General features: G+C 39.2%; 1 protein-coding gene across 4 annotated transcripts in view; it reads left to right on the plus strand.

Moving 5' to 3' along the window:
- EFCAB3 (EF-hand calcium binding domain 3) overlaps nt 1-26891 on the plus strand; it is a 152599-nt gene that overhangs the window by 115752 nt on the left and 9956 nt on the right. For all 4 annotated transcript variants that reach the window (XM_087441349.1, XM_087441346.1, XM_087441348.1 and 1 more), the window contains 5 exons: nt 9604-9694; nt 12345-12421; nt 16490-16633; nt 17776-17847; nt 19904-20024. In XM_087441349.1, the coding sequence (XP_087297475.1) occupies nt 9604-9694; nt 12345-12421; nt 16490-16633; nt 17776-17847; nt 19904-20024 (505 nt within the window). The remainder of the gene's footprint in view (nt 1-9603; nt 9695-12344; nt 12422-16489; nt 16634-17775; nt 17848-19903; nt 20025-26891) is intronic.

Here is a 26891-nt window from a genome sequence, read left to right on the forward strand (position 1 = left end):
TATGTTGGGAAACAAGGAAATCCTCTATAAATTTAAGAAGATTGAAATTATAACAAGCATCTTTTCTGACCATAATGCTATTAAACTAGAAATGAACTACAAGAAAATAACTGGGAAAGTGACAAAGATGTGGAGACTAAACAACATGCTACTGAACAACCAATGGATCATCGATGAAATTAAAGGAGAAATCAAAAAATATCTGGACACAAATGAAAATGACGGGCCGGCCCGGGTGGCGTAGTAGTTAAGTCCGAGCACTCCACTTTGGTGGCATGGGGTTCGCCTGTTTGGATCCTGGGCACGGACCTACCCACCACTCATCAAGCCATGCTGAGGCAGCATCCCACATAGAACAACTAGAAGGATGTACAACTATGACATACAACTATCTAATGGGGCTTTGGAGAGAAAAAAGGAGGAATATTGGCAACAGATGTTAGCTCAGAGCCAATCTTTCTCAAAACAAAAATTAAAATGAAAATACGCCATACCAACTCATATGGGATGCAGCAAAAGCAGTCCTGAGAGAGAAACTCATAGAAATACAGGCCCACCTTAACAAATAAGAAAAATCCCAAATAAACAACCTTAAACTACCTCTAACAGAACTGGAAAAGAACAGCAAAGCCCAAAGTCAGCAGGAGAGAAATAATAAAAATTAGAGCAGAAATAAATGAAATTGAAACCAAAAAACAGTAGAAAGGATCAATGAAGCAAAGAGTTGGTTCTTTGAGAAGATAAAAAAAAATTGACAAACCCTTAGCCAGACTCACTAAGAAAAAAAGAGAGAAGGCTCAAATAAATAAAATTATAAATGAAAGGGGAGAAATTACAACAGATACCCCAGAAATACAAAGGATTATAAGAGAATACTATGAAAAACTATATGCCCACAAATTTGGCAATCTAGAAGAAATGGATAAATTCTTAGACTCATACAACCTCCCAAAACTGAACCAAGAAGAAATAGAGAATCTGAATAGACCAATCACAAGTAAAGGGATTGAAACAGTAATCAAAAACCTCCCACAAAACAAAAGTCCAGGACCAGATGGCTTCCCCGGTGAATTTTACCAAACATTCAAAGAAGATTTAATACCCATCCTTCTCAAACTATTCCAAAAAATAGAGGAAAATGGAATACTTCCTAACACATTCTACAAGGCCAACATCACCGTGATACCAAAGCCAAACAAGGACAATACGAAGAAGGAAAATTATAGGCCAATATCGCTGATGAACATAGATGCAAAAATCCCCAATAGGGGCCAGCCCCGTGGCTTAGCGGTTAAGTGCACGCGCTCTGCTACTGGCAGCCCAGGTTCGGATCCCAGGCGTGCACCGACGTACCACTTCTCCGGCCATGGTGAGGCCGCATCCCACATACAGCAACTAGAAGGATATGTAACTATGACATACAACTATCTACTGGGGCTTTGGGGGAAAAAATAAATAAATAAATAAATAAAGCTTTAAAAAAAAATCCTCAATAAAATATCAGCAAACTGAATACAGCAATACATTAAAAAGATCATACACCATGATCAAGTGGGATTTATACCAGGGACACAGGGGTGGTTTGTCATCTGCAAACCAATCAATGTGATACACCACATTAACAGAATGAGGAATAAAAACCAGATGATCATCTCAATAGATGCAAGGAAGGATTTGACAAGATCCAACATCCATTTATGATAAAAACTCTCAACGAAATGGGTATAGAAGCAAAGTACCTCAACATAATAGAGGCCATATATGACAAACCCACAGCCAACGTCATACTTCAATGGGGAAAAACTGAAAGCCATTCCTGTGAGAACAGGAACAAGACAAGGGTGCCCACTCCTACCAGTCTTATTCAACACTGTACTGGAGGTTTTGGCCAGAGCAATTAGGCAAGAAAAAGGAATAAAAGGAATCCAAATAGGCAACAAAGAAGTGAAACTCTCACTATTTGCAGATGACGTGATTTTATATATAGAAAACCTAAAGAATCCATTGGAAAACTATTAGAAATAACCAACAACTACAGCAAAGTTGCAGTGTACAAAATCAACTTACAAAAATCAGTTGCATTTCTATATGCTAATAATGAACTAACAGAAAGAGAACTCAAAAAGATAATCCCATTTACAATCGCAACAAAAAGAATAAGATATCTAGGAAAAAATGTAATCAAGGAGGTAAAAGGCGTATACAATGAAAACCATAAGACATTATTGAAAGAAATCGATGATGACATAAAGAAATGCAAAAATATCCCATGCACATGGATTGAAAGAACAAACATAGTTAAAATGTCCATATTACCTAAAGCAATCTACAGATTCAATGCAATCCCAATCAGAATCCCAATGACATTCTTCACGGAAATAGAACAAAGAATACTAAAATTCGTACAGGGCAACAAAAGACCCCAAATAGCTAAAGCAATCCTGAAAAAAAAGAACCAAGCTAGAGGCATCATAATCCCTGACTTCAAAATATACTACAAAGAGATAGTAATCAAAACAGCATGGTACTGGTACAATAAAAGACACACAGATCAATGGAACAGAATTGAAAGCCCAGAAATAAAACCACACATCTACATACAGCTAATCTTTGACAAAGGAGCTAAGAACATACAATGGAGAAAGGAAAATCTCTTCAATAAATAGCGCTGGGAAAACTGGACAGCCACATGCAAAAGAATGAAAGTAGACCATCTCCTTTTGCCATACACAAAAATTAACTCAAAATGGATCAAAGACCTGAAGGTGAAACCTGAAACTATAAAACTCCTGGAAGAAAATATAGGCAGTACACTATTTGACATCAGTGATAAAGGGATCTTTTCAGATTCCTTGTCTGCTCAGACAAGGGAAACAAAAGAAAAAATAAACAAATGGGACTTCATTAGATTGAAGAGCTTCTACAAGGCAAATGAAATCAGGATCAAAATGAGTAGACAACCCACCAGCTGGGAGAAAATATTTACAAATCATATATCTGACAAGGGGTTAATCTCCATAATATATAAGGAACTCACACAACTAAACAACAAAAAAACAACCAACCTGATCAAAAAATGGACAGAGGATATGAACAGATACTTTCCCAAGGAAGATATACAGATGGCCAATAGGCATATGAAAAGATGTTCAACATCACTAATCATCAGCAAAATGCAAATCAAAACTACACTAAGATATCACCTTATACCCGTTAGAATGGCTGTAGTCACCAAGACATAAAACAACAAATGTTGGAGAGGTTGTGGAGAAAAGGGAGCCCTCATTCACTGTTGGTGGGAATGCAAACTGGTGCAGCCTCTATGGAAAACAGTATGGAGATTCCTCAAAAAATTAAAAATAGAAATACGTTATGATCCAGCTATCCCACTGCTGGGTATCTATCCAACAAACCTGAAATCAACAATCCAAAGAGGCTCATGCACCCCTATGTTCACTGCAGCATTATTCACCATAGCCAAGACATGGAAGCAACCCAAGTATCCCTCGACTGATAATTGGATAAAGAAGATGTGGTATATATTTACAATGGAATACTACTCAGCCATAAAAAAAGACAAAATCGTCCCATTTACAACAACATGGATGGACCTGGAGGATATTAAGTTAAGTGAAATAAGCCAGAGAGAGAAAGACAAACACCACATGATTTCACTCATAAGTGGAAGATAAACACACAGAGAGAACTGTTTGGTGGTTACCAGGGGCAGGGGGGTTGGGAGGTAGGCATAAGGGGTGAAGGGGGGCATTTATATGGTGACTGACAAACAATAATGTACAACTAAAATTTCACAATGTTATAAAGTATTAAGACATCAATAAAAAAATCAGAATTTTTAGTGGTTTGCAGAACCTGGGTTAAACAATTTAATATTATAACTTGCTATAAAGTTGATGCTAGGAAAATTTTATGACATTTTATATTGATTCTCAAGAATAAATCAGTGAGGATGAGCAGGTAGTTGTCACATATTTCTTTATATTTTCCTCTTATTGCCTATATATGTTGATTCTTGCAGTCCCCCTCACATCCTTGCACTCTATGACTTGCTTGGATGGTTTGGGGGTAAGTGTTTATTGCTGTGCATTTTCACTGTTGCTGTTCCAAAACAACTATCCATGTTGGTGTACACTAAATTTTAAAATTATAAATAGTTGGTTTGCATGAGGAATAACTAAACTGGTATTGTGTAAAGGGGAGTAAGTCTTTTAATTTCTGCAAATATTTCCATTATTATTACTCTAGACTAATCAGGAGGGAGCAAGAGAATCATCGGGGCTTATAAAGGATTAGGCCATCCCAGAGGATTTTTTGTGTGTGTGTATGAGAAAGATCAGCCCTGAGCTAACATCCATGCCAATCCTCCTCTTTTTTTTTTTGCTGAGGAAGACTGGCCCTGGGCTAACATCTGTGCCTATCTTCCTCTACTTTATATGGGACGCCGCCACAGCATGGCCTGACAAGCGGTGCACTGGTGCATGCCCGGGATCCAAACCCGGGCCGCCAGCAGCAGAGCGCCCGCACTTAACCACTATGCCATGGGGCCAGCCCCCATCCCAAAGGATTTTGCATACCCAAGTTACTGGAGTTGAGGTAGGAAATAATAATAGTCAGTTCCTTCATGCTGCCACACCCTGATCATTTCTAGGTGATGGAGGTTGAGAAAAGCATAAGAGGAGGGAGAAATGGTGACACACAATATCTCTGCCCAAAAAGGAAGGAACATCTTGCCTTTCCCCAGTCATTCTTTGAACATTTCCTATGGACAGAGCCAATGTTGGGGAAACAGAACAGTCAGCTTCTGACCTCAAGGTGCTTACACTCAGTGAAAACAAAACAGCCAGGGAGAGAAGTAAAGGGAATCTGCCTGTAAAGAAATTGATTGGGGCCAGCCCCGTGTCATGGTGGTTGAGTTCACGTGCTCCACTTCGGTGGTCTGATTTCACGGGTTCGGTTCCCAGGCACGGACTTACACCACTTGTCAGCCATGCTGTGGCTGAGTGACCCACACACAAAATAGAGGAAGATCGGCAACAGATGTTAGCTCAGGGCTAATCTTCCTCAACAAAAAAAAAAAAAAGAAGAAGAAGAAGGAAAAAAAAAGAAATTGATTGGCCTACAGTGGCAGTATCTCTAACAGAGAGGTAGCTACATTGTTGGGGGTTTTTTTGTTTGTTTGTTTGTTTGTTTTTCTGAAAAATTCTGTTCTCATCAATCTGGTAACTGAAAGAACTGATGAGATTCTCTTCTCCTTAAGCCTCATATATCTTTAACTATACAGGATGAATTAGGCATTATCCTAAGATATTAGGTTTTCAGAGTTCACAAATTGTAAATCACATTGAGACACAACCTTTTCCCATAAAGTTCCTTTTCCTCCTTTGGCAATCAGTACCATACAGAAAGAAGCCTAATACCAGATATTCTGCCCCATCTAATATTCACCTCCTTTTTATTCTTCATAAAGTCAGAAAGGAATATAAGCCTAGGCAATTCTTAGATTGATATGGTTGAATTAATTCCCACAGAAAACAGCTATATTCATGCAACATCCCTACTCAAATATCTTTAGGATTCTCCATTGCTAATTAAGTCTAGACTTCCTTAGTTTAACAATCAAGATGTGCATGTGTCTACAAAAACCAAGTTAAATGAGTGACATGGTTGGTATAAGAGACTAGAAAAAATGATGAGAACTGTTAACAATCAGGAAACCTTAGGTTCCAGTTAAAGGGGTGACAGTTGTTCTGCCTCAGCCAATTATTGCTAAGCAGGAATGTGGGCTCTATGTTTTCTGAGCTTTGGATTTTTCATGAGAAGTCATGAACTGATACCTCTTAATTTATCTGTGTTTTCATTTATGAAATTCAGACGTTTTTTAAATGCTGTGTAAGCCAAATGAAACTTGTGTGGTGATTGAATTTGCAATCTCTGTTCTAATAACAAAACCCAATCCAACATAACCTAATCTTTTTTGCTCCCATATCTCACTTCATGCAATCCTATCCTCTAATGTGGCTGAACTATTCCTTGTCTCCTAATCTCCCACGATTACTCCACATGTTTTTCCTCTTCGTTCACTCTAGACTACTCTTCCTTCGGTGCTACATGCTACATATTAAAATTGTACTTCTCCCTACACATAAGACCTAAAACTATGAAACACTTAGAAGAAAACATAGGAGAAAAGATTCATGACATTGGATTTGGCAATGATTTCTTGGATATGACACCAAAAGCACAGGCAACAAAAGTAAAAATAGATAAATTGGACTACATAAAAATTTAAACTTCTGTGCATCAAAGGACACAGTCAACAGAGTGAAAAAGTAACTTATGCAATGGAAGAAAATATTTACAAATCACGTATCAGATAAGGGGTTAATATCCAGAATATATAAAGAACTCCTACAACTCAACAGCAACAACAACAAAAAAGTGATTAAAAAGTGGGCAAAAGACATGAACAGGCATTTTTCCACAAAAGATGTACAAATAGCCAACAAACACATGGAAAGATACTCAACATCACTAATCATTAGGGAAATGCAAATCGAAACCCCAATGAAATATCACCTCATACCCATCAGTGTGGCGACTACCAAAAAAACAGAAAACAAGTATTGGTGAGGATGTGAAGAAATTAGAACCCTTGTGCACTGTTGGTGGGAATGTAAAATAGTAGCTACTATGGAAAACAATATTTCTTCAAAAAATTAAAAATAGGATTGCCACGTGATCCAGCAATTCCACTTATGGGTATATATCCAAAAGACTGAAAGCAGGGTCTCAAAGAGATATTTGTACACCAATGTGTCATAGCAGCATTATTCATAATAGCCAAAAGGTGGAAGCAACCCAAGTGTCCATCGACAGACAAATGGATAAATAAAATATGGTAAATATAACAGAACATTATTCAGCCTTAAAAAGGAAGGAAATTCTGACACATGCTACAACATGGATGAACCTTGAAGATACTATGCTACGTGAAATAAGCCAGTCACGAAAAGACAAATACTGTATAATTTCACTTAGATGAGGTTTCTAGACTAGTCAAATTCATAGAAACAGAAAATAGAATTATGGGTGCCAGGGATCAAGAGGAGGGATAAATGGGAAGTTATTGTTCAGTTAGTATAGAGTTTCATTTTTGCAAAATGAAAAAGTTCTGGAGGTTGGTTGCACAACAATGTGAATATACTTAACAATACTGAACTATACACTTAAAAATGCTAGGGCTGGCCCGGTGGCATAGCGGTTAAGTTCGCACGCTCTGCTTTGGCAGCCCAGGGTTCGCAGGTTCGGATCCTGGGCACAGACCAACGCACAGCTTGTCCAGCTGTGCTGTGGCGACATCCCCTATAAAGTAGAGGAAGATGGGCACGCCTGTTAGCCCAGGGCCAATCTTCCTTAGCAAAAAAGAGGAAGATTGGCAACGGATGTTAGCTCAGGGCTGATCTTCCTCACAAAAAAAAAGCTTAAGATTGTAAATTTTATGTTATGTGTATTTTACCACAATTTGAAAAAAGAAAAAGAATTCTAAAATTCTACTTCTCAACAACCCCATCCAATAGGAATTGCCATTATCCCCATTTTAAATATTGGTAGCCCCTAACACAGTAGGCCCTTATTAAATATTTAATTAATTTGTAAATTAAAGCTTCCCTTTCTTTCCCTTTTTATCCCTGACCAGAATGGGAAGCAATATACCAAGTTTGGAAAGACTAGGAAAAAGTCAAATTATGCTCATAATAAACAAATCTTGAGAGCAGGAATAGGAAACCCCTAAAATTGCAGCCACTAAGTGAAGCCTGAAACAAATTTAGGGGGCTCGAGCTAAGCCTTAGGTGCCAGAGGTATCTGTGCTTAGCCATGATGATAACTAAAGTCACTCCTAACTTCTGTGTTAGAGGATTTATAATGCCATGAGATATGTCAGATCTTGAATATTAGAGTTTCTGATTAAACTAATCATAATCTTTTCTTTAATTGCTCTTTTTAAATCACTCTTTCCAATAATACTATAGACTACAAACCCATGAGAGTTTGATTTTTTTGTCCCTCTTCCTAGGCTTAAACAATTAATGAAATGGTTCTTAATCACCATTCAAACAAGGCAGTTGGGTAAAATATTTTACTTAACTTTCACCTCACTAATGTTTAAAATGAAAATATGTTAATAGAGAATTTAAAAAAAAACCAACTTCTTCCCTGAAATCCTAACAGTGTCAAAATGTTCTGATTCTGTAATTCACACCCACACCTACCCCAAGGGTGCTGAATGAACCACACTGAAAGCACAGTGGCTCTAAAGCTGGAAGGAGCTTGTGGGTCATTCTCACCCTGGGCCTGAGCCTGAGAAGTGAATGAGGTCACAGTTGTATGATGGAACAAACCCTTTATTGGATTCTTGATCTGATTGAAGCCCAGAAGTGGTAAGTAGCACAGCTTAAAAGTAAGTAAATATCTGGATTTTGTAGGAATCTACGCTGAGTACTTTTTCTTTTTAATCTATCATCTCTGTGAGAGATTGAAGGTAGTTTTTTAAAATAATGATTATTTTGAGCCATGAGGATGATTTCAGAGCACCTTTTGAGTGCCTAAATTGTTGAGCCTCTCCGGAGTTCCCAGCTCTGTGGTAGGTTTCCAGATTTTGACCACATGTAATTGAGTTGTTTAGAAACAGCTGCTTTCCAGGCTCTGCAGTGAAGACCTGGAAAAATTGATAGAACTTTAACCAAACATTCAGAGACATTTTCTTCATGGTTTAATATGATTTGATTATCTATTTTGATTGATTTTGATTTGATTATCTAAGTCAGCAATCCAGTTTTCTTGGCAGTGAACCACCTAATACACTCTATATTTTGAAAAGATAGTTGGAGAGATAAAACCAACAATAAAAGGCGGAAGCCCTACCAACCCAGCTTCTGATCCATAGGCCCTGATTCTCAAACTGTACAAAAGTGGAAAGGACTAGGGAGGCCGTAGTGGTTAAGAGTCCCTTCAGGAAGGTCTAGGGTAGAAGAACAGCATTGTATCCCACCCCCACTTCTACTTTTAAGAAAGACCAGTGGGTTCATAAGAACTGACCTGGCTGGGGTGAACCTCCCAGAAGAAAACTCTGGGAAAATCTGCTTACTACCAGGCAAGTAGTCAAGATATAAACAATTAGGTAAATATTTTGGAAATGCTATAACATGTTATTCTCTGTCAATTACGACATGAAATGTTCTACTGATTTCAAAAATAAATTTTGTCTTTAAATAAATTTTCCCACATATTTCCAGGATGCTTTATTTGGGTCACATGGTACCATTTATTTTTATATAGGATCAGAAGGACACTATTTGAAGGGAGAGCAATGGCAAGAAATTTTGCTTAGAGATTTTGGGACAGTAAAGGGGCCATTCCACCTGGCCTTCCAACTTTGCACATACCTCTAACTTGAATTTGTACATATTACCATTCCTTGAGGCCCTGAACTTCAAACTCTAGGTCTTGAGCTGGGAAAGTTGCAAAAGTATATAGAGAAATTAATCTGTGATGTGATCCTTAGTTGTATCGTCTGAATTCCAGACAGAGTTACTGGCCAAATGGCAGATTCTGACATTAAATCAAAACTTAAGCTGAATCCTCTAACAAAAGTACCTGACTCCCATGGCAAAAGGTAAGTAATGAATGTATTAAAGTGATAAATATATTAAGATAAAGAATTATTAAGATACCTATTAGATATATCTAAGATATATAAGATCAGATAAGAGACATATATATAAGAATATATTAAATACCCATAAAGGCTATGATGAAACAAGATAGAATGCTCTTCAAGTATCTATTCTATCATAAATTTAGTTATAAAACAAAACATAAGAATTGAAGTAAGATTTTTTATGGAAAGAAAAATATATATATCCTTTTTGATTAGAGAAACAAAGAATTTTCCTACCTGTTCTCCCAAATGAGAAGCTATTTTTGTGTGAGGGGACAGAATACCCTAGAGGGCATAAGAAGTTGTCAGTTATACATTAAAATATTTTGAGTGCCAGTTTAAAGGGGAATAAATTTACAGGATCATAAAGAAGACTTAAGCCCTAAGCAAGTCAGAGTATAAAGAAAGGGTCTGTAGCTCAAATATGGCCAGTAAAATGAAATCTGGTAAATTAGCCATGACTAACCTAGGGCTAAAGTTGAGAAGGGAGGTTTGCCTGTGACATTAACAATAGCTTTTTCTTGGTTTAATAACTACAAATTCCAATAAACAATAGCCACTAATAACTGAAAGTGAGACCCTAATCTTTTTTTTATCATACCATGAGAAGAAAATCCTCTCTCCTGTCTCACAATTATTCATTTTCTTTGCCACTTCTGGAGTATTTCTCCTAGTGTCCTTGACTATGCCACTGTTATACGAATATATTACTGGCTTTTTTAGAGGGATGTAAGATAACCTTCTAGCAGCCAAATTTCTTGATCTCATTGTTCCCTTACCCTGCATTACAAGCTGTCTTTTGAAGTAGTGAACTTCCTTGTCACGGAAAGTAGTAGTCAAGCAAAGACTAGATAATACCACATGTAGAGGGAATTCCTACATGAAATGAGGGGCTAGACTGGGTTCATTCCAAATCTAAGGTTCTGCGAACCGTTGAAACATTGTAAAAGCAAAAGATTTTTTTCCCATCTTTGATCCATGATAAAGTTTGAAATTTTGCCAAGAGTATCCTTTTCGTAATGTAGCTAATAAAGACTTTACACTGCCTGACCTACTTTCCTCTTGCTTCTTGAGAACTTCATATTTCTCCATCTGCTGCATCTTTTGTAGCATGCAAAAAAATTTTGTTTATATTTAGAAATACAACAAACATAAAATACTGTATCTGAGTAAAGGCAAACTTGAGTTTTCAGAAGTTCAAGTAGGTGATAAAAAGGAAACATCAGAAGAAGAAATCAGTGTTAGTAAAAGCTGAGAAAATAAGAGTAACTAGATAAAATTCTATGTTGAAAAAGTTGAGAATGGTGCATTTTGAGACCTTACCACCTCCTTTTTTCCCAGGTTCCTCTTTGAAAATGAATTGAATCTACTAGATACTATAGAGGATACTAAATTTATAAACCATAATTTTTTTTACTTTAACTACCATGTTTAGTATTTCTTCTAATTTCACTTCTTTAACTGCTTCTTGTAAAAACAAAAAAAGTAAGTTTCCACATATCTTAAAACTTTTAGTTCTACTAGTATCAAAGCTAAGTGCACCTTAAATGAAATTAATTTATAAAATTATGATTATTATATGTTTACTTTTAAACTATCATATTATAAGCAAACCTGGGTTTGCATATTTTATGTTCCTAAACTAATAAATTATTATATACAAAATATCCCCAAAGTATTAATATTTTTCTTCTTTTTCCAGATTTTATTTTCCTGAGGAAATGAAAAGTCACTCAGGGTTCCAAACTTTCCAGAAATGTTCTTTTTTTAAACAGATAGATATAGATATCGTTGATATAGATATATCTACCTCTGTCTCTCTCAAATGCTGGTAAAAATACAATTTAGCAATTAAAGTTGTAAAATAATCATGGATACAAAGGTTTCGCTATAAGGATATTCACCATAAAATTATTTATACTAATTAAAAATTTGAAAGAACTTCATATTTCTAACAATAGGAATAGTATAAGGCTTAACATTCTGACGGGCTGGCCCTGTGGCGTAGCGGTTAAGTGCGTGCTCTCCGCTGCTGGCGGCCCGGGTTCAGATCCGGGGCACGCACAGACGCACCGCTTGTCAGGCCATGCTGTGGCGGCCTCCCACATGAAGTGGAGGAGGATGGGCACGAATGTTAGCTCAGGGCCAGTCTTCCTCAGCAAAAAGAGGAGGATTGGCATGGATGTTAGCTCAGGGCTGATCTTCCTCACAAAAAAAAAAAAAAAAGCCTTACCTTCTGGAGCTCTGGAGTCAGATAAACCTCAGTTTGAATCCTAGGACTTCTACTTATTATCTGTGTGACTTGGGACAAGTTATTTAATCCCTCTGAGCCTTGGTTTCCTCTTTTGTAAAATGGGGGAAATCAGATGTTTTTACAGGAGTAAGTGTGATGGGCAAGTATAGGGTAGAGGTGGACCTCAGTGGCCAACATTTTCTCACTGTCCATCCTGTAGCTACTGGCAACTGACAGTAAAATGTCCCTTAGTTGGTGAGACTCTGGATATATTGTGATGCTTACAGTCATTCCAGTCTGCAAAAACTGATGAATGGAACTAATATTTGCTGGTTTCACATATGTATTAAATATTTTCATGTCTCTTGTCAGGGATAAAGATTTATCAGGCTCTCTCCCATGCCAATTACAGCACAAAGAAAAGAAGTTGAACACTTCACAAATGCAAGGTAAGGAGAATCATCCCTGAAATGAAAGCATAGACAAAAGCCCCTTAACATATCTGATCATTTTTTCTCTAAAAGAGATCTGGGATTTCAAGGGTTGTCTACAGTACTCTGTTATTTGGGAGCAAAAAATATATTTTTTTTTTAATTCAATGTCTAATTTGTGGGAAGGAAGGGGAATTACTTTGAAATAGATATCTTCCTAGAATTTAGACAGTCTTGGCCAAATATTTTTATTCAAAGAACATGTGAGTGTGGAAAAGAACAAATGCAAGGTCAAATGGAAATCAACTAATGGAGCACTATAAACATAACTAAAGTCTCAGGATTGCTCATAGAAAAAAAGTCATAGTAAAATGAGGTACACTGGCTACAGTTCATTAATCCAAACAACAAATATTTATTTAAAGCCAACAGTGTACTAGGCATGGGAAACATAACTAGCAAGTCAGACACGGTCACTGCCCTGATAGGAGGTCTTACAGGAAGGTCTGACAGTTAAACCATGAATTTGTTGATTGAAACATTTAAATTACAATATGACACAAATTATGATAGGGAAAATATGGTGTTATAGAAGCATAAAAGAAAGTCTCCTAACTTGGTCTTGCAAGGATAGGAGGGGAGTCCCAGAGAAAGCTGAATAATGAGTAGGAGTAAATCAGGCAAAGAGCACAGAGGGTAGTGTTCTGGGCAGAGAGGATCTGCAAAGGCCCAGAGGAAAGGGAAAGTATGACACGCTAGAAAAACTAAAAAAAAGTCAAGCATGGCTGTGTTTGGGTTCTGGGAAGGCTAATGCTTCACCCCTCCAAGTTTGGAACCAATTGAGAAATTGACCCAGGAGACAGAAAGAAATTAAAGAATCACCTTTATTGCTGGAAAAACTGGTTTGGAAAACACAAAAGATTGTCAAGATCAGAATTGCATTTTTACTATTACACTGTAAAACTGAGCTAAATGCCTTAATAATAACAGTTTATGGCTTTATAAAACTTTACAGTTTCTAAAGTGCATTAATATACATTGGTGCTTGTTTTAAGGGCACCCAGGATTTGTTTTAATCAGGTATTTAATGAGACATACAGACACAGAAATGATTGTCATAGAGGAAGAAGTTTTTTATACTCACAGATCCCTAGAAATAAGAGGCACAGCACACCATGAAGGGCCACAAAGGCAAGTTCCAGAGTCGGTCAGGAGGCAAAGGGTGGAGGGAAGTGGGCAAGAGCCTTTACTGTGGTTTCTGCAGGAAGGAACAAGCAAGGCAGGATAAGCAGGTTTAGGATTGGCTAGTTCAAATAATTTCAGTGAGCTCTAGGGTGTAGGACTATCCCTAGTTGTCTGGTACCTGGCCCTGCAGTGATTAAGACAAAGAATAATTCTCTCAAGTGCATCCATGTTGTCATAAATGGCAAGACTTCATTCTTTTTATGGCTGAGTAGCATTCCATTGTATATATACACCACATCTTCTTTATTCATTCATTCATTGATGGACACTTATGTTGTTTCCATGTCTTGGCTATTGTAAATGACGCTGCAATGAACACAGGGGTGCCTATGTCTTTTTGAATTAGTGTTTTCATTTTCTTCAGATAAATATTCAGAAGTGAATGGACCTTGAGGGAATTATGCTTAGCAAAGTAAGTCAGACAGAGAGAGATAAATACCATATGATTTCAGGAGAAACCTAACCAATACTACCTTGGCCAGGTGACCAAGGTTATCATCATCAGTGATAAGTCATGTTGATAATATGTAGCCTTGATATAATGATGAGACAGCACTTCAGTTCTGTGGTTTTCCTCCCCAAAATCCATAATCTTAGGCTGACCATGAGGAAAACATCAGAAAAACTCAAATTGAGGAACTTCTACAAAATACCTAAATAATACTCCTCAAAACTGTCAAGGTCATCAAAAACAAGGAAAGTCTAAGAAACTGTTATAGAGAAAAGGCTAAAAAGACATGATGACTAAATGTAATATAGTATCCTAGATGGGATCCTGGAACAGAAAAAGGGCATCGGGGAAAAACCAGTGAAAGTCTGAAGTGTCTGCAGTTTAGTTAGTAGTACTACACCAATGTTGGCTTCTTAGATGTGACAAATGTACTATAGTAATGTAAGATGTTAACATCAGGGGAAACTGGGTGAGGGATATTCAGGTCTTTGAAACTACATCTAAAAGCAATATAAAATAAAATTTTAAATAAATTTTAAAACATTACCTACACCCACACACACATTACCTCTCTGACCTCTCCTATTCCTCTCTTCTTGCTCACTCTGCTCCAGCCACACTAGCATCCTCGCTGTTCCTGGAACATGCCGGGCCCTTTCCCTTAAGGGTCTTGGCTCTAGCTCTTCCCTCTGCCTAGTCCTCTCTTTTCCTAGACGTGTACTCCCTCACGTCCTTCAAGTCTTTGCTCAGATCTCACCTATTTAATACAGCAACCTATCCCTCAATCCCTGGAACTCCCAATCCCGTCACCCTGCATTACTTTTTCTTTTTTCCGTAGCACTTACCACCCTGTAACATGTTATCTAATTTACCTGTTTATTACATTTATATAAGGGCAGAGATCTTTGTCTATTTAGTGCACTAATGTAGCCTAGGCACCTAGAGCAGCACCTGGCACATAGAAGGCATACAATCAATATTTGTTGATAGGCTGCCTACTAACATGCTAGAAATACTGGGAGAAATTAGAAACAAATCAGAGATGGCTCCAGCCCTAGAGAAGCCTGCCTTTTATCAAGAGAGAAAGATGTTAACTTTTCATACAATTACAACCCAGGTATCATTGTCTCTATAGGATTAATCACTCTTATACATAGAGATGCTAACACTTGAATATGACATGAAATAAGGTTTATTCTGGTGCCATTTGGGATATACTTTGTTCTGAGTTTATTTCTTCATTAACTAATTTTAGAAAATATATATCTAATTTTGGCCTTGAGTACTTCTTTGAAACAAACTTTTTTTTTTTCGTGAGGAATACTAGCCCTGAAGTAACATCCGATGCCAGTCCTCCTCTTTTTGCTGAGGAAGATTGGCCCTGGGCTAACATCTGTGCCCATCTTCCTCTACTTTATATGGGACGCCGCATGGCTTGACAAGCGATGCGTCAGTGCGCGCCCAGGATCTGAACCTGCGATCCCCAGGCCGCCGAAGTGGAACGCACGCACTTAACCACTGCACCACCGGGTCGGCCCTGAAAAAATCTTTTAGTCTAAACATAGACTAAAAAACATACACACACATATAATTTGGGTCCACTTTGGTGCATTAGTTTTCTATTGCTGCCATAACAAATTACCACAAACTTAGCGGCTTAAAACAACACAAATTTTTTATCTCACTGTTCTGTAGGTCAGAAGTCCAGGTGGGCTCAGCTGGTTTCTCTTCTCTGGGTCTTACAAGACAGAAATGAAGAGGCCAGCCTGGTCTCTTATCTGGAGGCTCTAGAGGAGAATCTGCTTCCAAGCTTATTCAGGTTTTTGGCAGAATTCAGTTCCTTACAATTAGAGGGCTGAAGTCCCATTTCCTTACTGGCTGTCAGCCAGGAGCCTCTCTCAGCCCCTTAAGGCCTCTGCATTCCACATCCTGTTGCCCTTTCCATCTTTAAGTCAGCAACAGTGGGTTCAAGCCCTTCTCACGCTTTGAATCTGACTTCTCCTTCTGCCATCTCTCTCTTGCTTCTAGCTGCTAAGGGACCCTGTGACTAGATTGGGCCCACTCAGATAACCCAGGATAATCTATCTTAATTACATCTGCAAAATCCCTTTTGTCATGTAAAGTAATACATTCACAGGTTCCAGGAATTAGGATGTGGATGTCTTTCAAAGGCCATTTTGCCTACATATTTGGTTTTCCACCAATTAGTTTGTTCCAGTTCAAATCTCATGGAAGGACAACGTCCTTTCTAAGAAATGTCTATTGAGTACTCATTTTTCTCTCAATACTTTTCAGAACATGATCTCCAATCAACTGTATTTCTATCCTAATTTCATTAAAATATGTATTTATTCTTGAATAACTGTCCTAACTTAATTCCATTTCCCCAGCCTTCCAAGTTGCCTACAACTTTTTTAACAAGGATAAAACTGGCTGTATTGATTTACATGGAATGATGTGCACTTTAGCTAAGTTGGGAATGAATCTAACCAAGCATGATGTCTATAATGAATTAAGATGTGCTGATATTGATCGTGAGTACCTTGACTTGTCACTATTTTTCTCATAAAAAATTTTTATTTATATATATTTTTCTCTCAGTGACTATATAAACACAAGAAATAAATCTCACTTATTTGCCAAAAGTACATATATGTGTTTCTCTTTAAGGACATCAGTGAGGTTTGTATACAAGTTATGAAATCAAATTAATGCTACAAAATGAACTGTTCTTTGAAAAATCCTGTGAGGAAACTAAAAGTGACTATCATATTTCAATATCAAATTCAGATTACCTGTCATGATGTACATTTTGGAGGACGCCCTGAAATAACAGATACAACGGCATTGACAATTTCAAAGATGACATGTTACCTAGGAAATCCAAGCCTTTTGTTTCTGTTTGAATCATATTAGTACAAATCTTCCTTCCATCATTAGAGCCCATCTATGTTGAATTTTAAATGCCACAGTGTTTTTTGTTGGTATTTTTAAAGCATATGGATAATGTTTTCATTGAATATACCGACCTAGTGATTAGTAGCCAAAGCTGATATGTTGTGTGGGATATAACTCAGCATATTATCTCCTCTCACCTCACCCCACTCAACTGCCAGTGCCCCATTCAGTCAGCATCAGTTCCATGTGTGAGTCAATGCCACCACTTAATTAAGGTGTCACTTGTTTCCACTAACTGCCCAGTTTTTTTTTTCTTTGATCGAAACACACACACACGCACACACACACACACACACACACACGCCTCTAATAGCATTCGCTATCCTTTAATTTTAGAGGAAACAGGGTACAACTTGGGGATGTTATAATAATAGAAATATTAGAGGTGGGTATGGAGTGGGAAAGCACGGGTGGATTCCTTGCAAAAATGGCAAGTCTCTAGGAAAGGAGTGAGTGGATAGGACTGCAGTGGCTGCAAGCCCTTGGTTTGATGTTTACACTCCACCCTTGCTTCAGTGGGCTCTGGGTGACTAGTGTAATGGTGCTAAGACCACTTCAAGAAGACCAGTGCTTACGTGAGCATATGTCCAGCCCTAAGATGCTCTCTGATTTTAAGTATTGAATGGTCCAAGGTGTTTTCATTTTTATGTTTAATATATAATATGATAATTAAAATACATCTTATATCCTTGTTCTGAGCCTTAGATTTATGTTGCAGGAGATGGGAAGGTGAATTTCTCAGACTTTATAAAGGTGCTAACAGATAAGAACCGCTTCCTTAAGGCTGTGGGTGAGTAGAGATACTACTGAATAGATGGCAGTTGGGTAGTTGCAATTCTCTGAGTGGTAAATATTATTCATTTAGGCCTCCAATCAGAAGACAAGCCAGGAAGGTGTAGTCTGCGATGTGACTGACTTTTGTACTGCTTCTCCAAAACCATATTTGCTGAGCAAATTTATACAGTTTTAGAATTTTAACTTAAATACATCTAGCAGGAACAGGTACAGTCTAAAGTCCTTCTCCAGGAGACACTGCTTTTTGTTCTCCAATAAGAACACTCAGGGAGTGACTGGTGTAGAAAAATTTGGTCTCCTTTTATAGTATTTTAATTCTTTACCAAGTGCATGTGCTACTTTGGGAGGCATTCCTTTTTGTGTTTTCTTTTGTGTGTGTGTGTGTGAGGAAGATCAGCCCTGAGCTAACATCCATGCCAATCCTCCTCTTTTTGCTGAGGAAGACCGGCCCTGAGCTAACATCTATTGCCAATCATCCTCCTTTTTTTCCCCAAAGCCCCAGTAGATAGTTGTATGTCATAGCTGCACATCCTTCTAGTTGCTGTGTGTGGGACGCGGCCTCAGCATGGCCCAACAAGCAGTGCGTCGGTGCGTGCCCAGGATCCAAAGGCATTCCTTTTATATAGAAAAGGAATGCCTGCCCTGAGGCATTCCTTTTATTTAAGGAAAAATATTTTTTTAGAAAAAAGGAAAATGCTCTCTCTCTTGCAAATTTGGGATATAGATAATTTACTGTTCCTGAAAAAGATCTTCCTCACCCTGATGAAGCCTCAGTGCAAGGACTGGAGAGTTTAATGGAGATTAGAGAGCATGTTCTCACACAAGGTTATAAATGACATGAAAGTATACTTCAAATATTGTTATTAGGGGCCGGCCCCATGGCTTAGCGGTTAAGTGCGCGCTCCGCTACCAACCGCCCGGGGTTCGGATCCCGGGCACGCACCGATGCACCGCTTGTCCGGCCATGCTGAGGCAGCGTCCCACATACAGCAACTAGAAGGATGTGCAACTGTGACATACAACTATCTACTGGGGCTTTGGGGAGAAAAAGGGAAAAAAAGGAGGAGGATTGGTAATAGATGTTAGCTCAGGGCCGGTCTTCCTCAGCAAAAAGAGGAGGATTGGCATGGATGTTAGCTCAGGGCTGATCTTCCTCACAAAAAAAAAAATAGGGGCCGGCCCTGTGGCGTAGCGTTAAGTGCGCGCGCTCCGCTGCTGGCGGCCGGGGGTTCAGATCCCGGGCGCGCACTGACACGCCACTTGTCAGGCCAGCGTCCCATATAAAGTGGAGGAAGATCGGCTCAGATGTTAGCTCAGGGCCAGTCTTCCCTCAGCAAAAAGAGGAGGATTGGCATGGATGTTAGCTCAGGGCTGATCTTCCTCGCGCGCACACACACACACACACTAAATAAATAAATAAATATTTTTTAAAAAAAGATATAAAAAAAAAGAAAGAAAGAAATATTGTTAGTAGTCCTCTGATGGTTTGTTTATGAGTTTAACAGGCTGCCTTGAAAATCTAACCACTATTCGTATCATGTTTTCTAAGATAAATACATTCTAAATACTGTATGCAGTTTTGAAAATACACTCAGTCATAGGCTATGAACTGTCTTTAGGATAAACAGAAGTTACTGCTTGCAAATATCACTGTAGTAACAAGGGTTTGCTTGCAAAGCAGAGATATGTTTATCAACAATTCCTTTACCTAGAAGAATAGGACAATGGTCCTTAACACATAATTCATGTTTATGCTAAATATATTACTATATTTACATAGAGTCATTGAACTAAAAGTATTTTTTAAATTCCATGATTATTTTGTCTGTTCAGTAATCAAAATGACCTTTCTACCAAATAGAATAGATTTTGAATGTTTTTCTATAATTCTCTAGTCTAGACTAGTCTATAGTCTAGAAAAACTAGTCTATAGTTTTTCTGTAATTCTCTGACTTGGTATAATTTTGTAAATACAAAAGACTGTCAGTTTATTACCTTTTTTGATAGACGGTTTTTTAAGAAGGCATTTGAATTGTTTTTTCCCTCCATAGTTCCAGAAAAGGAGACCTGTTTAGATTTAGCTGGCAACCCAGGAATCCTGTTGTTTGAAATCCTATCAAAGCTTGTAGAGATTTCAGCCTTACCCAGAAAGGCTATAATGGAAATCGTAAGGTAAGTGACAAATGAAGGGGCAAAAACAGCCTTCTCAGAAGCACTTATGAGGATATTAACCAAGTAGTCACCTCTCACTAACATCTTGCTCCACAGAATTGGCTCCAAAACAAAGGAGATGTTTGTGGCATTGTTCACATGCCGCAACACGAGACCTTATTCCTTCATCCCACAGTACTGCCTAGCTCTGAAATTGCAAGGCTGACCTCAGAACATCTCAGGGCCCCACTGAGGGCCTAGGATAGTCAAGAAAGCTCAGCCTTTCCTACCCCAGGCTAGAGAATCCCAGAGGAATGAGACATTTCCAGGGTGGGCTTGGAAATCTACTTCGGAATACAAAATAGTCCCATTCATGCTGGAACTACCAGGGCCCAAGAGGTCCTTTTACTCTGGGATGAGGTATAGCAAGTTCAGATCTCCCAAAGTGGCTTTGGTCTGGAGCAGAGCCAGAATTAAACTTGAGAATACAGGCTGAGGAAACATTCTCACACCCAAAAGTGTTTGTTTATTCTAGAAAATATCACTAAAAATAAATTTCCTCAATCTATATTTACCATTGTATTATAAAAATTAAGTGTTGCCATTATCAATCTTTTCAACTCATACTCTTTCAAAACATTCTGCTATTCTACTTAGAGAGACTTAAAAATATAGAATACAATCAACGATGTAAAAATATCCTTCTGCCCCTCAATAGGTAATCTCTTTACACTATCCTACCTCTCTGTCAGATGTGGAACAGAAGGTGCACAAAATTCTACTCTTCATTCCAATTCAAACATGTTTGTTAGGGCTGGCCCCGTGGCTTAGCAGTTAAGTGCGCACACTCCGCTACTGGCGGCCCGGGTTCGGATCCCGGGCGCGCACCAACGCACCGCTTCTCCGGCCATGCTGAGGCCACGTCCCACATACGGCAACTAGAAGGATGTGCAACTATGACATACAACTATCTACTGGGGCTGTGGGGAAAAAAAGGAGGAGGATTGGCAATAGATGTTAGCTCAGAGCCGGTCTTCCTCAGCAAAAAGAGGAGGATTAGCACAGATGCTAGCTCAGGGCTGATCTTCCTCACAAAAAAAAAAAAAACCTGCTGTTGGTATACAAATTTGGCACATTGCTTAACCTCTCAGCCTGTTTCCTCATCTAAAAATGGGGATAATAAAAACAATAATAATAATACCTATCTATAGGGCAATCATGGGGGCGATATGTGATAATGCAGGTGAAGTGCTTAGCACATCGTAAAAGCTTAATAAGTGTTAGCTATTATTATAATGTGCACATTAGGATGAGCACAGAATATATATATTATCTATTTTATTCCTCACTTCCTTAATGAGCATCTACTATTATCCCCATTTTACAGATGAAGAAACTGAAGCATAGGTCAATTAAGTAACTTGCCCAAGAGGCAGTGGTGCCTAGAATTAGCACAGTCTGATTCTAGAACCCATGGTCTTATCCACCTCTCTGGACTACCTCTCACACCCAGTGCTCCGGAAATGTTAGCTTATGTTGGTTTTTTTATTGTTATGGTTGTGGTTGTAACATCATATACCTGGTTCCTAGGGAGATCAAAAGCGTTTAATACATAGCATTTGCATTTAAGGAACTTAAAATATAAATGGAGAGAAAAGCCATAAATGTGTAGATAAATAAATAAATATGCAGAAGTGAAATAATACAAAATGTTACATAATTCACTGTCCAATGAGTAGCAAAGATCATTCATTTAGTTTTCTAAGACAGTGGGTCGTTAGCTGAATAATGGTAGAATTTGATAGGTATTCTTTTGGTTGATTTTACCATTTTTTGAGCATTTACTAAGTGTAAAGTTCTGAGCGAGCACTTTACATACATTAGCTTTTCCCTGGATTATTGTCTTCTAACTGGTGTCCCTGCGTGCACCTTTTGACTTCCCCTCCCCTGCCTTGCTCACCCCACAGTCCACTCTCAATACTCTCTCTGCCTAGCTAACTCCTTGACTCCTACAACACCAAATGATCCTTTGAAAATATTATCAGAGGGGCCGGCCCCGTGGCCTAGTGGTTAAGTTCAGCATGCTCTTCTTTGGCAGCCCGGGTTCAGTTCCCAGGCACAGACCTACACCACTCATCAGCCATGCTGTGGCAGCATCCCATATACAAAATAGAGGAAGTTGGGCACAGATGTTAGCTTGGCGCTAATCTTCCTCAGCAAAAAAGACGAAGATTGGCAACAGATGTTAGCTCAGGGCCAATCTTCCCCACCAAAAAAAAAAAAAATCCGTACGCTTCTCTCTGTCCCCACAGAAACTACTCTAGTGTGGGTCACTATCTTCTTACACTTGGATTACTGCAGTGTCCCCCTACCTTGTCTCTCTGCCCCCATTCTTGCCATCTCTACCCATTTTCCACACTGCAACTAGAATAATCTAACATTCAATTAGAAAATATTTATTGAGTGCCTTCAATACCAAGCACAAATCTAGTCATATCATTTACTTGCTAGAACCCCTACAGTGGTCTCTCACGTCCCTCAGAAAAGTTTCAACTTAACATGATATTTTCAGGGTCCTTCATGATATATCCTTTGTTTTGCTTAACTCTCCAGTCTCATCTCTTGTAACTTCCCCAATCACAACCTATACTAAATTTAGTTCGGATCCTCAAATACTCCATGTTCCCTAACCTTCAAGTGTTTGCCTAGAACATTCTCTCCCCTCTTGTATCAGTTTCATAGGGCTGCCGTAAAAAATTACCACAAAGCAGGGGCCGGCCCCATGGCATGGCAGTTAAGTGAGTGCACTCTGCTGCAGTGGCCTGGGGTTCGCAGGTCAAGCCATGCTGTGGTGGCGTCCCATATAAAGTAGAGGAAGGTGGGCATGGATGTTAGCCCAGGGCCAATCTTCCTCAGCAAAAAGAGGAGGATTGGCATCGGATGTTAGCTCAGGGCTAATCTTCCTCACACACAAAAAAAATTACCACAAAGTTCATGGCTTAAAACAACAGAAATTGGGGCCGGCCCCCTGGCTTAGCAGTTAAGTGCACACACTCCGCTACTGGCAGCCCGGGTTCAGATCCCGGGCGCGCACCAACGCACTGCTTGTCCAACCATGCTGAGGCAGAGTCCCACATACAGCAACTAGAAGGATGTGCAACTATGACATACAACTATCTACTGGGGCTTTGGGGAGAAAAAGGGGGGAAAAAAAGAGGAGGATTGGCAATAGATATTAGCTCAGGGCCGATCTTCCTCAGGGCCAGTCTTCCTCAGCAAAAAAAGAGGAGGATTGGCATGGATCTTAGCTCAGGGCTGATCTTCCTCACACACACACACAAAAAAACAGAAATTGTTCTCTCACAGTTCTGGAGGCCAGAAGTCCAAAAGCAAGGTATCAGCAGGGCCACACTCCCTGCTAAAACTCTAGGGGAGAATCCTGCCTTGCATCTTCCAGCTTCTGGTGGCTCCTGGCTCCTTCTGGTGGCATTGCTTGACTTGTGGCGGCATAACTCCTATCTCTGCCTCCATTTTCACATGGCCTTCTTCCCTGTGTATCTCAAATCTCCTTCCCCTTTCTCTTATAAAGCCACCAGTCATTGGATTTAAGGCTCACCCTAAATCCAGCATGATCTCATCTCAAGAGCCTTAATTTCATTATATCTGCAAAGACCCTATTTCCAATTAAGGCCACATTCAGAGGTACAGGGGTTAAGACTTGGACATATCTTTTTGGGAAACACAGTTCAACCCACTATACCTATCTATGCTTAGCTGACTTCTTCTTATCCTTTAGCTTCCAATTAGGAGTCCCTGCTTCTAAGAGGCCTTCTCTGACTCCTAAGTCTAGGTCAGGTTCCCCTCCTAAATGATTCTCTTTCCTTATCATACAGCACATTGCACTGTTGAAATTACATGTTTAATTGGCAGTCTTTTCCATTAGATTGTGAGCTCTGGAAGGACAGGGACCATGTTAGGCTTATTCATCATTATTTTCCCAGCACCTAGCACAAAGCATGGAACACACTAGGCACTTAATATTCATTAAATTTAATTGACTTTCCCAAGGTCATACAGCTATTAAGTATCTATTCAATAGTCCAATAAAAGAAAGTTGTGGGAAAAAGATTTAGAAAACAGACTGCATTTGCTATTTACACAACAATGAGCAGGCAATTTGGCTAGAACATGAGGTTTGTGAAGAGAAACAGTAGGAGATAAAGTTGGAAAAGTGAACTGGATCCAGATTATATAACATGTACTCTAAGTTTTCCTCTGAGCAGTGAGGAGCCATTGAAAGTGTTGGAGGAAGGGAGCAGTAGGGAAGAAAGAATTTGATAAAGGGGTGAAGGAAGTTTAACCTGAAAGTGGTATGTAGAAAAGTCTGTTATAAAGACAGACTGATGGCCAAGAGACAAGTGAAGATGTGAAAGAGAGAGCTCTGGCAACAGGAAAAAAGGCTTGGAAAGTAGAAGAAGCAAAGGGAATGGAAGCAAAGGAAGGCCACAAAACCCAAGATTTTAAAGTAAAGTAGAGGGCCACCCCGTGGCTTGGCGGTTAAGTGTGCGCGCTCCGCTGCGGTTCGGATCCCGGGCGCACACCGACGCACCGCTTCTCCGGCCATGCTGAGGCCGCGTCCCACATACAGCAACTAGAAGGATGTGCAGCTATGACATACAACTAACTACTGGGGCTTTGGGGAGAAAAAGGAGGAGGATTGGCAATGGATGTTAGCTCAGAGCTGATCTTCCTCACAAAAAAATAAATAAATAAAAATAAAGTAGAAAAGGGTGAGGCAAGATTAACAGCAGCACTTGAGTCTGAATGACTAGGAACTAACAAATAGGAAGAGGAGGTAGAGTGGGGAGGTGGAAAGGGAAGATTTTCAGACGGGCAATATTTGAAATGAGAGTAGGGGAGCTAAGTGGAAATGTCCCACAATAAGTCTGAAATGTAGAAGTAAAATATAAAAGAAAGATTGGGGTGAAGATATACGCTTAGAAACTGTTAATATAAAGGAAATAACTTAAGCCATGAATCTGAATAAAATAAAGAGGAGAGAGAGAGAGAAAAAAGAGCAGAGGACTGAAGACAGAACCATAAGGAATTCCCATATTTGTGGAATGGGAGGAAAAAGGAGTCGGCAAAGGAAACATTAGCAGTCAAGAAGAGAACCAGGATGGTGTGGAGTTGGAAAGCCAGGGCCACAGAGAAATTCAAAAAAGGATAGACTTTCTACCAGTATTAAATGCTAAATGAGGCCAGGTAAAATGAGGACTAAATGGACAGAATTAGATTTGGAAGTTAAGAAATCTTAAGTCACCTTCAGCTCCAAAAGAATGACGGGAGAAAAGCCAAATTTTAGAGGATTAAAAAATAGCCATCAGGTTAAACATATTAGCATAAATACATGTTTTTTTGCCGCTTCTTCCTTTTGAAATGGCACTGAACTAATAGTAAAAGTATTTTAGAGGACATAAACCCACAAAAACGAGAACAGCTGACAAGAGATATCAACATAATTTTGGAAGTTGGAAAGGAGATAGGTGACTGTTTACTGGCTAGTGAGATCAGAAGAAGCTGAAACTTGAGTACCTGCAGTGAAGAAGGTCAAGAAGCAAGCCAATTCTCACTGCAGAACCCTTGGAAGGCTCAGGAACTGAGATACCAGGAACCTCTGAAGGCAGGGGGGCCGGAGAACCCAAAACAGAAAGACTAGTTAACTAGTTAGATTCCTCTCCCTAACCTCGCACAACCAAATGACTGCCCTGCCAGTTAACTCACTGAAGAGGTTGTAGCAGAAAGACTGTTTGGACTCACAGACATCAGACATAACTGAGATGAGGGTATCATAGTGAAAGCAAGGTATTACACGAAAGTCCACTTACTGAATGGTGAGACCCCCACCAGCCACCTTCCCCTTCCCTAGGTCTCAACGTGTTCACAGCTAGACATATGCCACTCAGGTAAAATATCAAAGGATCCCTCTCCAGGGAAATTGACTAGCCCAAGAGAAAAAACCCACAGATACTCACAATTAAAAGGTCCCTTGATGAAACAAGGTGCCAACCAATTACCTGACAGTGAAATTCCCGCTCAATAAGACCCACCACACCAAACAGCTTCCAATTGACCTTAAAGAGTGCTTACTCTCTATGTCAACTATGAATAGATATCCAAAGATCAAGAGATATTTAAGGAAAACCTGTATTATTACAGAAAAATTAAAACAGGAGGGAAGGAAGCAAGGAAGGGACGGAGGGAAGGCAGCAGTTAGTTATAAATATGACCTACTATATAATCATCAAGCAAAGATTAGCACTTCAGGGAATATCAGACATAACTGAGCAGAGGGTATCATAGGCATCGTGAAGGGGGAGACTATAGACCAGAGCAGCAGTTCTCAAACTTGAGCGTGCAACAGGACCACCTGGAACCACTGGTAAAACACACTGCTGGGCCCTAGGGCTTCTGATTCAGTAGGTTTGTGTGAGGACCAAGAATTTATATTTCTCACAAGTTCTCAGTGCTGCTGATGCTGCTGGCTTGAGGACCACACCCAGAGCCATAGAATATGCAGAGAATACACTGAGGGAAAGGAAAGGTGAGCCTTGAAGGACCTGGTAGAAATTAAATTATACTAAGAGAAACGAGCATTATACTATTTTCAGAGGTGAGTGAGAACACTGTGGATGGTTGGGCTCAAGACTAGGGAAGGAAGTATCTGATTATAAACCAGACTCCAATCAGAACTATCAACACATCTCCTACCCAACCACTGCTGCAGCTCCAACATTTAGAATGAGTTCTTTCCCTCTTCCTGAGAGGAAAAGAAAGGTTGCCTGTCACCATCCCAGAAAGAAGTGAAGCCTCCCATTGCTGTAATAG

The sequence above is a fragment of the Ceratotherium simum genome, chromosome 16 (assembly GCF_057802395.1).
Source record: "Ceratotherium simum simum isolate JZ-2026a chromosome 16, ASM5780239v1, whole genome shotgun sequence".
NCBI classification, from domain to species: Eukaryota; Metazoa; Chordata; class Mammalia; order Perissodactyla; family Rhinocerotidae; genus Ceratotherium; species Ceratotherium simum.